The sequence below is a fragment of the Pinus tabuliformis genome, chromosome 7 (genome assembly GCF_031772625.1).
Source record: "Pinus tabuliformis cultivar Carrire ecotype Pingquan chromosome 7, CPIR1, whole genome shotgun sequence".
Taxonomy (NCBI): Eukaryota; Viridiplantae; Streptophyta; class Pinopsida; order Pinales; family Pinaceae; genus Pinus; species Pinus tabuliformis.
Window position 1 is genome coordinate 22,418,481 of NC_142293.1, and position 13,547 is coordinate 22,432,027.

Sequence of the window (13,547 nt, forward strand, 5' to 3'; positions counted from 1 at the left end):
AAGTCAAGTAGCATGCATGAAAGGTGATTGGTGTTAGCTCAAAGCTTGCCACTCTATGGACTTGGGTCAGCGACCATATAGGAGTGTGACAAAGTATTAGAATTAGCGATTTCCACAATGAGCAGTCCATTTCTTATTGCCAAGCCTAGATGCCTTTACAAATCAAAGCCTGTGAGAACTTAACCCTCTATGGACTTGGGTGGACTACCTTCTTAAAGAGGAAAGAGTATTGGACATGGGTCTTTCTACTATAAGTATTCCATTTCTCACCACAAAACCATAGCCTAAAGTGATTTTACGTAGGAAAAAATGCTACTAAGAACACTCTGAGCTGTTGTGGCTTTGAAGCATGCCATTTTAGGTAATCCAAGTGGATTACTATCCTCAAGAGGGGACAACAAGTATCAAATTTAAGTCTCTCTATAGTAAGCACTCCATTTCTTATTGCAATACCACAACCAATGTGGCTCTATGCATGAAAGGAGGGTACTAACAATACTCCAAATTGGTGCCAATTTGGAGCTTGCCACCTCGATAACTCAACCATACTATCAACTTGGAAAAAAACACTAGATATGAAACTTGGGTCTTTTTGCAATAAGCACTCTATTTCTCACTATGAAACCATGATCCATGTAAAACTATGCATTAAAAAGGAAGCATCGACCACAACTAAGGTTATTATCAATGCAATGCTTCTCATATAAAGACTTGATGCTAATGTTGAAATTGAGTCTTTCTGTGTTAAGCACGTTATTCTAATAAAATTCCATGCATTAACATTTCTATATATAAAACATTGTCTAACGAAGTGACTTTTTGGCTTTTTTGTTGGAATTTGGTAGCATAATTTTGAATGAGATTGCAATGTTCTGTTGTTTAAATTGCATGTTTAAATACAGATGAATTCAACGATCTAGAAAACCCACTTTACAACAACATAAAACTATAATTTTCCCAATCTCAAATCAAATTCCAAGAAAAATTCACCAAAAAAATCCACCTACAAAAATTAAATAAAAAAATCACCTTCTTAAACTACTACTACTTTATATAATTACATACTATAAAACTCATCTATATATACTAACCTTACATAAACATTATGTAAATATTTAAACATTTAATCACATAAAAGTTTACATCTACCAACCTTACATTATTTCAACATCACAACACATAAAAAGTTCATGTCAAAACCAATAATATATTTAACCTTATATAAATACTCTTCAAACATTAAAATACAAACTATTTTATTTTTTTAAATACGGTGGGAAATCTATCATAATTCAGTGGTCAAACCAATAGCAGGAAAGTCCACGAGATCTTGGATAGACGGTTATTGGGTGCTCTGTTAAGGCACTCCTTGATGTGAAGTCACTCGTTCAATTCCCTGCCCCGATTGGGGTGATATATTGGACATGAAGGTGTAGTCCTGCCAAGCTTACAGAAAAATAAACCCAACAACGGGGAAAACAATCATGAATAAACCCAACAACGGGAAAGCTGGAATTACCCAATGGCAGTTGGAAGTTTTCACTTACTGTTATTCAAGGAAAACCATGCCACCTGGAATTACCCAATGGCAGTTTGAAGTTTTCACTTACTGTTATTCAAGGAAAACCATGCCACCTGGAATTACCCAATGGCAATTAGAAGTTTTCACTCCTACTAGCTATGCCTTTGGATCTTAGACCTTTAATCTATTTCCTTACGTCTGAAAAAAACAAGCTCTTAACCCAATAAAAATGATTTTAAAATATACTCCAACCATACAAATAATAGATAATAAAATTAAAATTAAAACTAATAATTAAAAAACTTAAAAACATTACAATAAAATAAATAAGATATCATACGTATACCTAAAAGGATTTGACACCATATCGACCAGCCTTAAATTGAACCACCCTTGTTGACCGTTAGGTTTCAAAGTATACACTTATACTGTTATTTATTGTAGCAGTTATCATATAATAATAATAATAAAAAGCGGCCTGCAGAGTCCCTCCATGGATACCATCGCCAACTTATCAAAGATATCAGTGTTGAATAACACTAGAGGCCAAAAATCACAGGGTGGAACGATTAGCATCCCTGTACCCCCGATAAACATATCATTTTTCTGTTCTGAAATAGAACGTGCGTGGATGTTTTGCAAAGGCATGTTTTTTGCCTTTTTATTACACTGTGGTCAGAAACTGGGCAAAGATTGAAAAGTGTGATTGCGTGTGCACTCCGACTAAGCTGGGTACTTGACACTATGACAAAATGGATCTTCACGTTGAATAATACACCTGGGTGAATAATACACCTGGGTGAAGATAAAGAACAAGTATATGGACACAAAGATCCTAATTCCTTGAGTCTTGTATTGATAGCCAAACATCATTCAGTTCTATAGCATTTTGTTGGTGTGATATTTTAGGCTAAATATGAGTTTTAATGAAAATTTGGAGACTGGTACGAGAGATCTGAGGAGACCATTGCTTCATAAAGGAAGCTGGTACAGTAGTTCGTCCAGGAGTATTATTGAGAGAGGTGGAAGCAGTCAAATTGTTCCTGAGGCTCCCAAAGAAAGTGCTGTTATTGTTGTGTTTTGTACGCTGATTGTGGCTCTGGGTCCTCTCCAATATGGATTTACTGTGAGTTGTTTGTGCCCATTTTCTGAATCAATGCTTCATTTGATTGAAAGGGTGAGGGAATGATAACTTGTAATAAGGTTCTTCTATGTGCTAGTGTTCTTATTCGATGCATCCAATGCCCATTCTAGTTCAATACACCATTACATACACAGTTACAGACAAACATGAGGTGTTGACCGACCCTACTCGATTCACTTTGTGAACAGATAGGCACCCCATAGCCCTACCTTGGCCACAAAGCACCCAGCTTCTCTCTGCACAAAGTTAAGTTGATAACCATCCCATAGCTTTCCAACATGGAAGCCAATATCCAACCCCTGTTGCATACTTAGAGTTTTTGATTGAATCGAATTTCCTCCACCCTGCCTAAGCTGTAGAGCACCAAGAGAAGCTTCTCCCGATGCAACTAGATCCATATTCAATGCACTCAATGCACCGTTGTATACACTAAGTATTCGATGAATTCAAATTCCCCAGCCAACATGAGCTGTAGAGAACTTCACTTCTCTCAGTGGAATTAATGGCAGTTGGCCTGGTACCATCAATGGAATCCCTCTCCCTTCTCCCATAAAAATACAAAAACTAAGAACAGGGGACACCACTGCACTAGTAGTCTAGTAGTGAGGATTGTTCCTGTTGTTTAAAGCAGAAGCTTGTTATGCTATTTGCCAACTTTAAAAGAGAAACATGTACTCAAAAATAGAAAAAGTACAAGTACGAGTGGATTGGAACTTGACTAAAGAAAAGGAAAAGACACTGATAGTAGTTAGTTTGTTGCAGAATGGATATTCATCACCCACTGAGGATGGCATTATGAGTGATCTCAGCCTGACCATTTCTCAGGTACAGTTCTTTAGCCTTAAAGCATTACCTAGGTCTTGATTTTGAAGTTAAATTTGGGGACAAATCTATGGCTTTTGACAACCTGAACGGTAAAATTTGACACAGTTCTCTTTGTTTGGATCACTATCCAATGTTGGTGCAATGATTGGAGCATTAGTCAGCGGGATAATGGCAGACTATATTGGAAGAAAAGGGGTATGCGCTCGTGATCCCATGGCTATTTGTATAAAATTTATCTTGACAAATAAACATCTGTTATTGCATTATAGTCAATTGATTTGTTTAAGCCTTTTAGCTTCCTTGCTTTGAAATTCGGCTTTGATAATCTTTTCGAAGTTTTCACTTACCTTCACAGGCTCTTCTAGTAGCCTCAATTCCCAATATTCTAGGGTGGGTGGCCATCTCTTTTGCTAAGGTAACATGTTCTTCTCTGAATGAAATTCTTCATAGTTCGAGCATGGTTAAGATAATAAACCATCTGGAATTATGCAATCATTTTGCTAATTCCTGTTGCTCTCTTATTGCAGAGTTCTTTATTCTTGTACATCGGGAGATTATTGACAGGGTTTGGCGTGGGAGTTATCTCATTCACTGTAAGTTCTTTGATGGGATACAAGTCATTATAATTTATACAAAGCCTAAGTTTTCTATTTGGCAAGTGTTTTCCAATAACTGTAATTTGGGGAATAGTTGTCATAATTTACAATATACAGTGGAAAATTGAAATTATTTATTGTTAACCTAACAACACATTTTTCTGACAATCATCTCAATGTTAAGGATAATAGAGATAGTTTCTAATCCTAATTGGAATCTGATCATTACGGCCGTATTTTTTCTGATAGATATCTCCAAACTTTCCTAACCAGTACTGGAAACACGGTCTGAAAATGCCCTGTCAGACAAGTCAAAATATGAATCCTTGTGTTGACATTGTGGGAGAGTAAATCAAATCCATGATATCTAGTAAACTGTCTAATCCCAATTTTTGGAACACAGTTTTTCAATATTTACTATTTCCATTTTATTTTCCCATAATTTTCTGTCTTTGTCCAACTACCAATTTTTTATTTATTTTCCTTTGGACCCTAAACTTTGGAAAATTTGCCGATCTATTTCAGAAAGAATAATCTGGAATTAACAGAAAAAAGTCGATGTAAACAGCTAAATAATGCATTAATTGACATTATCCTTTCAGGTGCCTGTATATATAGCTGAGATAGCTCCTAAGCACTTGCGAGGAAGCCTTGGGACAATCAACATGGTGAGATTCTCATCCATGATCAGTTTTCATTGAAAATTCAACCTTACAACTGTTATTGATTTTCAAAATCTGAGTCCAAGAGGCTATTTGTGGAACAGCTTTCTATAACAATTGGTATATTCATCGCATATCTGTTGGGAATGTTCATTTCATGGAGGCATCTTGCACTTGCAGGTATATCGGTGCTATTTAGATCAATAAGAGAAAGGAAAGGTGTAGTGTAGAATTATTTTCCTTCAAATTTCTCGGACTAGAAAATGGTTGGAAATGGTCATGCTCCTATTGCTCTGCTATGCAGGTGTGGTTCCCTGCAGTTTATTGGTTCTGGGACTCTTTGTAATCCCAGAAGCTCCAAGATGGTTGGTAAGCCTGTATGAAATGAAATTAAGTTTCTAAACTGATATCAACTCTTTAAAATGTGAAGCCATTGGCATTTCTCATGTTTTGTAAAACTCATCTTGGTTAATATATGTGGGTGTTCATACAGGCTAAGATTGGTAAGGATTCAGATTTTGAAGCTTCCTTACAAACTCTTCGTGGTTTTGATTCTGATGTTTCCCTCGAGGCATTTGAAATAAGGGTAATACCTTGAAATTAGCTCCCATCTAGAGTTTGTTCCTTCGGATCATTTATCCTTCTCAGTCCATTCTAGAAGAGCCATTAATAGATTTCTCTGTGCCATCTTTTGAAATGATTTATTTATTTAAGCAATATTGCAGTTGAGAACTAGCATCTGCGTTTCAAGAAGCCCATGTGACAGCTAACTAAATCTTTTGCTGCATTTAGACTGCAATGGAGGCAAACAATCAAGATGATAGGTTCAAATTGTCCGAGTTATGCCAAAGAAGATATGCATTCCCTTTTACTGTAAGTCTTCTATTGGACTCTGACAATGAAAACTATTATAGTAGTAAGTCTAGATACAAAATCTCATGATAACTAGATAGTAGTAAAATTTAGAGAACAAGTCTCATTAGCGTGTTACTTGAGAGGCCGAAACTAGGAGGTCTCTTTTAGGGTTATTCTAATATGAAAAAAAGAGCAACATAAAAAGGGACACACTTTCAACAGCAACTCGAAGAAGCAGAACTTGCTTAAGAAGGAAAAAGGAAAAGAAAATCGGTCTGTACTGTTTCTAAAGAGGGTGGTCATAAATTGTATAGCAAAAAAGATGTCTTTGACACCTAGTTAGTATCTGATCTATCATACTGAAATAGAGATATATTGTGGCAGTTACATAATTTTTTTATAATTAATCTACCAAATCAGCTAAAATACAATCATTAATATTTACAGCAAATGACAAGCACAAATTTTAGCTTTATAATCTAAAGTTTCATTTATCGCCTTGTTTGAATGGTTTGTCCACTGTCAGGCCAGGATGGGTCACTCCCGAATTGACGAATTCTATTAATGTGCAATTAGCTTTATACTATGGAGTGACCCTTCATTTTGTTTTCCAAGGGTCTCTTCATCTTCATCTTCGCCTTCTCCTATTTTATTTGTTTACAATTATATTTACAGGACAAAAATACTGAAAGATTATGTCCAACATTCCCCCTCCCCTTGCTTTAAGCCAAAGTGGTGCTTGTAAGGCCAAACATCATTCTGAATTTTTCAAACTTTTCTCTTCTGAGTGCTTTGGTGAAGATGTCTGCAATTTGCTCATTAGTGGAACAATGTCTTAAATGAATAGTCTTGGCCTCTACATGATATCAAATCAAATGATACTTTTTGTTGATGTGTTTGGTTCAATCATGGAATCTAGGATTCTTTGCCAATCTAATTGCAGAAGTATTGCCACGAGAAGAGGAGTAGAATTCATTTGTTTCTCTTGCAAATCTTCAAGCATTTTCATGAGCCACACAATTTTCTTTGTTGCTTTTGCAGCTGCGCACATTCTAACTCTATCGTGGAATCTACTGGAACTAACTACTTGCATGACTTCTAGGAAACACTACTAATCCAAGACTCATGAAATAGCCTAAAGTCAGCACTCCAATTTCTTTGTCTCCATCAAAGTCTGAGTCTGAATATCCAATCAAACTGAAGTCATCCACCGGTGAATATTTGAGTCCAAAGTCTCGAGTTCCTTTCAAGTACTTCAAAACTCTTTTTGCAGCAGGACTGTTAATCTAGGTTGTCATTGATGCCAATATAACAGTGTTTGTGATGGCAAATTCTTTAATACATGATGTTGCCCATTGATCATAATACTTCTCATGGAGGATCCAAGGTTTGAATATAGACATAATAGAAACAGTGGAACTAAGGAGGAAAGATATCAGAAGCCATCAGAAGAAAAAGAGAAAGAGTAAAGAGGAGAAGCCATCGTGAAGCCAAAAAGTGAGAGGAAGAGTTCATCGGAAGCCATCAAAGAAGCAGGTTACAGAGCAATAGAAGCAGGTTTTCTCATATGCCCAAGGGTAAGTGCTATCAGAAGAAAAAAAAGAGGAACATTGCATTGGAGGAATTATATCGGCGAGTTATCGATGACTATTATGTGTCACGTTGAATCCCCCGACTGTGATATGTATTGTGGACCCGAAAACAGGTTATGGTAACCGCCCTATTGTAATATCGCATCCGCGCGTATCGGAACCTTCGCGTCGCAAGTTATGAAGGCTTGTCACATTAAAACCCCCGATTGCAATATAATGGAGTCAAGAAATGAACGGCGGAGATCAAACCCAAGTGCTTGCGGAAGGTGAATAGCGGAAATTGATCTGGATCGTTAGATCAACATATCCGTTAGATCGATGGATATTAATGGTGGAGGAATAGATTTGGATCGTTAGATCGATGGTGATTAGCAACTGCGGGGGTAGGAAAGTACGGATTTCCTTGATTGTGGCTGAAGTCCCGCACTCAATCCTAGCCGTCGATCTCATATTCAACTCTTAGATCACAGTCAACTGCGGGGGTTAAGGCCGTTTTAATCCGTGTGCCAGTCGAAGTCCCGCAAACCATAGATTGCGATATAATACGCGGACCCGATAGCTCCATTAGAACATACCTTTATGTAATATCGCATCTGCCTATCGGAACTTTCATATCGCAAGTTATAAAGGGATGTCACATTAAAAACTGCGATTGCGATATTACTGCGGACCTGACTGCACCACTATAATATGACTCAATATGATATTGCGTCCATTGAATCGCACGTTTCAAAGAAATGTCAAAATGCCGATTGCGATAAGGGTGTGGACACAACGGACCACCGATTGCGATAGAGTTGTGTACCCAACGAGCTTATCAAAAACAGTTTATTGTATACCGCATCCGCTCCGTCGGCCGTAGGGGATCGACTATGTTATGAGAAGACCTCCGGAAGTTGCGATTGCGATTAAGGTGATGATGTGGCAGGTGGGACCACCCATTATATGGTTTTAACTATGTTGATATGTGAATATCGATGATGTTGATATCAGAGGATAGAGCATGTGCACACTTGTAAAACCTCCGATTTTCATGAAAGTTGCAATTGCGATTAAAAATATGACGTGGCGTGTGGGGACCTCTATTAATGTGGATTTTCATGAAGGTTGCGATTGCGGGGGTAAGGTGATGACGTGGCAGGCCCTCCGATATATTTTAATATACCACCTCATGCACAAGTTGGCCCCTCCACCTTTGAACGAGTCGTTTCGATTCATTGGAAAAACTCATACATACATACATATATATATATATATATATATATATATATATATATACAAGTTGAAACGCTTCACTTGAGTAAGGCGTATCAGGCATCTATCACAGAGAACAAGGAAAGTTCACAACTCGTGAACTTGAAGAAACAGAGGAAGCCGAAGGTCTGGCAGATGCAGAAGGTGCAGTAGAAGCCGAAGGTCTGGCAGACGCAGAAGGTGCAGTAGAAGCCGAAGGTTTGGCAAATGCAGAAGGTACAGTAGAAGCCGAAGGCCGAGCAGAGAAGGAAGCTGAAGACAGAGCGAGAGGACAATCTTTTGACCTGATTCATCTTGAAAGATAGGGTCAGAGCCCTTGGGGTTGGTGCCTCAGAATTGGAAGGATTGGTGTCCTTGGAGTTGGTGCTCCTAAATCCAAGGTTAGTGCCTTGACAAGATAGGGTCGAAGCCCTAGAGGTTGGAGCCTCATCAAAACCAAGTTGGAGCTTGGAACACATTTATATTGTATTTGTTATTTTACTTAATAAAATTATACTTATACATTTTCTCTATTTAAACTGTGAAGAATTAAATTGGTAATAATAACAATTGAAAGAAAATACTGATTTACCCCCCCTCTCAGTATTTCCAACAAGGACAATGTCCTTCACAAAGCTTTTGCATAAATCTAGAAAGAATTCCAACAACAAATGAAATATCTAGTTTGGTAGTAGTGAGGTAGATTAGACTCCCCTCAAGCTCCCTATACTTGGTTGCATCCTCAAATTCATTCCCTTCTTTTGATATGAGCTTCAAATTTTGCCCCATCGGAGTAGATAGAGGGTTGCATTTAGCCATGCCAAACTTGTTCAAAAATTCTCCAATGTAATTCTTTTAAGAAAGGAATATATACTTTGGATGTTGAGTCACTTCAATGCCCAAGTAGTAGTGAAGGTGTCCCAAATTTGTGATCTCAAATCCCTTCTTCAACTCTTTCTTTATGGATGCAATATAGTTTTTCATTGTTTCTTGTTATCAACAAATCATCTACATATACCACAAGATATACAACAATTTTGCCAACTTTCTTGACAAACAAAGTTGCATCATCAAGATTAAAGTGTTTGAAATTCAATTTCAAAATATGTCCAGTTAACTTTTCATGCTAGTCTCGTGGTGCTTGTTTTAGGCCATATAAGGATTTGATAAGTTTACATACTTTTTGTTCTTTTCCCTTTACAACAAAACCTTCCAGTTGAGCCATGAAGACATTCTCCTTCAAGTCTCCATTCAAGGAAGCAGTCTTTACATCCATTTGTTGAACTTTCCATCCATTCTAAGCTACCAAGGCAAAGAGAGTTTGGATGGTGGCCCATTTTGTTGTGGGGGAAAATATCTCTTCATAATCAAAACCTTCTCTCTGTGCAAATCCTTTTGCCACAAACCTTGCTTTGTTCTTGTCAAGTGAGCCATCTGATTTGTACGTGTTCTTGTAGACCCACTTGTAGCCAATTTTGGTTTGGCTCCGAATGGAGGGTCCTGTTACCGCTCAAACTAGCAGGGGACCTAAGGGGGCCTAAAGGGAAAATGCTAGGCCAAGGGAAACAAATGGAGACTTAGCCCACTGTCACCTCAGCTAAGGCTCCCTTCTATTTACGGATTTTCACCAATGGGAGGAGACCCGATATGTATGGATTCACTAATGAATGATAAGTCAGTGGATATGAGTAACCCAAACCCTTTCTCAAAAATTTTGAAGGATAGAGCTTGCTTTCTTTCTAAGCAAGGTACTATGTGTTTCTAGGGAACGAAAGAGAGGATTTTGAGGGGTAGGTTTATGGGAATAGGCTTGTGAAGGAGTTCTCCAATCCCTAAAATCCTTGTTAGAATTGGTATCCCGGATGGTTCTTTAAGAATAGTATTTTGAAGGAATGGGACCGCACGGGGCCAAGTGGACTCGTCTAGGATATGAGGAAGGTATGAAGCAACCAATGATCTTCTTACCCTAGACAAGGTGGGGAAAGGATCAAAAGAAGAATTTCACTAGAAGATGTTGTCTTGACCCTTATGAGGTACTAGCCTTAGGGATGGTAGGGCAAGTTTTGATCCCAAAGCTAGGGCTTGACTTTTTTTCCAACTCCACCATCAGAATGGCTTCAAAATTGGAGGAGGGCAAGAGGAAAGGCCAGCGCATGAGACCTTAGGAGATCGATTTTTTGTTTATGGCTAGCTTGCCGAGAAATTGATGCTCTAGTCACCCTAATGTGGCTAGTCCCGGAAGAATGTGAGAAAATGTGGATTTTAGTGACCACCCTTCGTAGATTAGTGCCTTAATCTTTGGGAGAATGGAGTCTATTTTGAGTAAAAGTAGGATTTCTTGGTTCCTAGTCAAGGAGGCCTGAAGATTATTTCGTTTGCCTTCTAGGGCAAGAAGAAGAAACGTTGCAGCTTTTATACTTCAATGTGTAAGAGAAATGGTTTTTCAAGGTCAAATTTGACCCCTAGGAGATTTTGCTCCTATTACATGGCCCATACATTTGAAGGAAATGCTATACTAGTGACAAATTCTACAATATTAAGCAGTAAATGCATGCAACAATTATGCCCTAGAACAACGAAAATTCTAGTCCAACATATATGATAAAATTAAACAAGAATAACATCAAAAACACGTACTTACATGTAATAGAGTATATCCAACCATTCACAATTGAAAATAAAGAAGCTCCAAGAGAAGATAGACCAATATCCATACATTAAAACTCATCCATAAATCTCCAATTCATCCTTAGAAAAAGTGTGAAAATCTCAAGAGAGATAAGAGATCCAAGCCAAAGTGATGATGAGAAATGAACTCATCCCACTCCTATTTATACACAACTTAGGAGTTCGAATTAGCCTCCTTGGCCTACATAAGCCCCAAAAATAAAATAATGTGCTAATAATACAACTTTTGGCGACAAGCCCACCAAACTAGCTCATAAATTAAAAAGTAAGCCTCTCAAGAGGTCAATTAATAATCTATGCATGTCTAGGGCCCTCTAAGAGGCCAAATGAGGTCCATGGGTGCCATAATGAAGAATAGAATCCTCAAAAGCAGTGGGCAAGGGTTTGGCCCCTTGTAATAACTTGTGGTGCTCCAAATGACATGTGGGGGCACACAAGTGTCCTCATGGGTCTCCAATCAAATCGAAGATGCCTGTATATCACTTGCAAGGGCTAGGATGATGGTTTAGGTGATGCCACATCATTGTGAAAGTCCTGGATCATCTGCTAAGTGTATGGTGTAGCTCTGGGGCCAGCTGGGCATGATGGATCAGGTGCATCGTCCTCGTCCAATAAGTGAAACACAAGCAATGTCTGAATGGATGTAGGGATCCATGGAGTGCAATCTGCTGTTGTGGAGGCCCATGGCTCTCAATGCTCACACTACATGTGCCAATGTAGTCCTCTAGAGGATTATGACCCCGTATAGGGAGACCAAACCCAAATGGAAACCATCTGCAATCCTGCATAAGATCCAATGCGCCCCCTAGCCTTCTAGTACAACAATTCATTAGAAAAATCTAGTAAATGAGCTTACCTAACCATGGACCATAGGTGGCGACTTCATAGGGGCCTGCCCTTCCATAATGGGCTTCGGGATGTGCCATTGTCTCCTAAACCCAAATGGGGTTAACCAAGTGCCCTATTAGGTGGTTTCTCCTTCTAAAGGGGATAATATAGTCAAGGTACATCCTTCAAAAGGTGGTGGCATGTGGCATATAAGTGAATGAAGTAGGGAATGAGAAGGGGTAACCTTCGGTCACATGCTGGGGTACAAGGGTAGCTGATAAGAGGGAAGCCCACACTTGGGTTTATAATGTATAGGAGGGAGCAATCGTGGTACATGAGGTGCCCTGACCTTGATTTTTCCACCCTTCTTTTATGCCTTTTGCCTTTTTTTTTTATGATTTTCTTTGATTGACTTCTCAGGGCTCAAGGGGTTAGAGCATGATGTGTAAGATATAGCAGTGGAATCCCTTTTCAAGATGGGGCAGTTCATCGCCCACTAGGGGTTGGGACAATCATGGGTTCCTATATGATGAAAAAGGCTCATAGAACCTGTAGGAACCAGGGTTATGGCCATGATGATGGGGTGGAGCTCATGTATCAGCTTTTTCCCATGTGCTAAACATTTTTGTCCCGACCATCTTTTTTATTTGTGGTACTTTTCCTGTTAAATGTGGCCATATATGATTTTAAATTTCTTTTTAGTTGCATCAACCTCTGGGCTTCATTCCAGGACATGACCCAAGGTGTGGGCAAGGGCAAGGGGCAAGCTAACCCTATGTAGACCTAATGGAGGGATGTGGACCCAGGCAGGAAAAATGATGAATGGGGCAATAATGGATGGAAAGAGGGTAATATGAGCGAATAAGGGAGCGGGACCAAGCAACCAAAATCAATGTTTCCTGTGAAATACCATCCTTGGAACCAAATGGTCAATAAAAGAGATCCCACAGGACTAGGATCCAAGGTTAATTCCTAAAAGAGGTCTAGGGGACAAAAGCACAGACCTAACCCATTCTTTCCGTTGAATCTCCCCATTAATCCATGCCCAGAAGTGTCCATGATAAGCAAACTACAATACCCAATTTAAAAATGGCAAGGCATACCTTTAGATTCGGGAGGCCCACCTTCAAACATACAATCAATGCAGATGGGCGAGGGACCACATGGCTGGCTCAGGTGGTGGAGAAGATGGCACAATGAGCTGGATGGTGGGTGCAAGGGGTTACTGGCTGCAGGCTAAGGACCATCTTGGAGAAAAAATTTCTCCTAGGGATATCACCTACAAAGTGGTGGGTAATAGGTCCAACAACTTCGACATTCCATTATTTATGAAAGCATCGTAGTCCTTTTGCATTTCTTCTTTCCATTCATCATGAGAAGCAACTTCTTTAAATAAAGTTGGTTCAAGGTTAGTAAATAAATTCAATTCACAATCATATGAAACATCCATATCATCTACATCAACTAAATTAGAATTATCTACATCACCACCATCTTATTGGTGGAACCTCTGGTTCCTGTCTTTCCGACCTCACTAGGACGAACACTTTCAAGTGTTTTGGTGAGCCATTTTGGGGGACGTTTCTAAGATCGTCCGGGTTG

The 13,547-nt window shown here is 38.9% G+C and overlaps 1 protein-coding gene across 2 annotated transcripts in view; it reads left to right on the forward strand.

The window, feature by feature from the left end:
- The first annotated feature begins 1,995 nt into the window (after positions 1 to 1,995).
- LOC149244929 (sugar transporter ERD6-like 4) overlaps positions 1,996 to 13,547 on the forward strand; it is a 32,697-nt gene continuing 21,145 nt past the window's right edge. Inside the window, exons 1-10 of one of the 2 annotated variants that reach the window (XM_089457618.1) lie at positions 1,996 to 2,648; positions 3,429 to 3,491; positions 3,597 to 3,686; positions 3,847 to 3,906; positions 4,019 to 4,084; positions 4,690 to 4,755; positions 4,854 to 4,929; positions 5,054 to 5,118; positions 5,243 to 5,335; positions 5,542 to 5,622. In XM_089457618.1, the coding sequence (XP_089313744.1) occupies positions 2,439 to 2,648; positions 3,429 to 3,491; positions 3,597 to 3,686; positions 3,847 to 3,906; positions 4,019 to 4,084; positions 4,690 to 4,755; positions 4,854 to 4,929; positions 5,054 to 5,118; positions 5,243 to 5,335; positions 5,542 to 5,622 (870 nt within the window). In that variant the 5' untranslated portion in view covers positions 1,996 to 2,438. The remainder of the gene's footprint in view (positions 2,649 to 3,428; positions 3,492 to 3,596; positions 3,687 to 3,846; positions 3,907 to 4,018; positions 4,085 to 4,689; positions 4,756 to 4,853; positions 4,930 to 5,053; positions 5,119 to 5,242; positions 5,336 to 5,541; positions 5,623 to 13,547) is intronic. The other variant, XM_089457619.1, reaches the window with a different exon arrangement.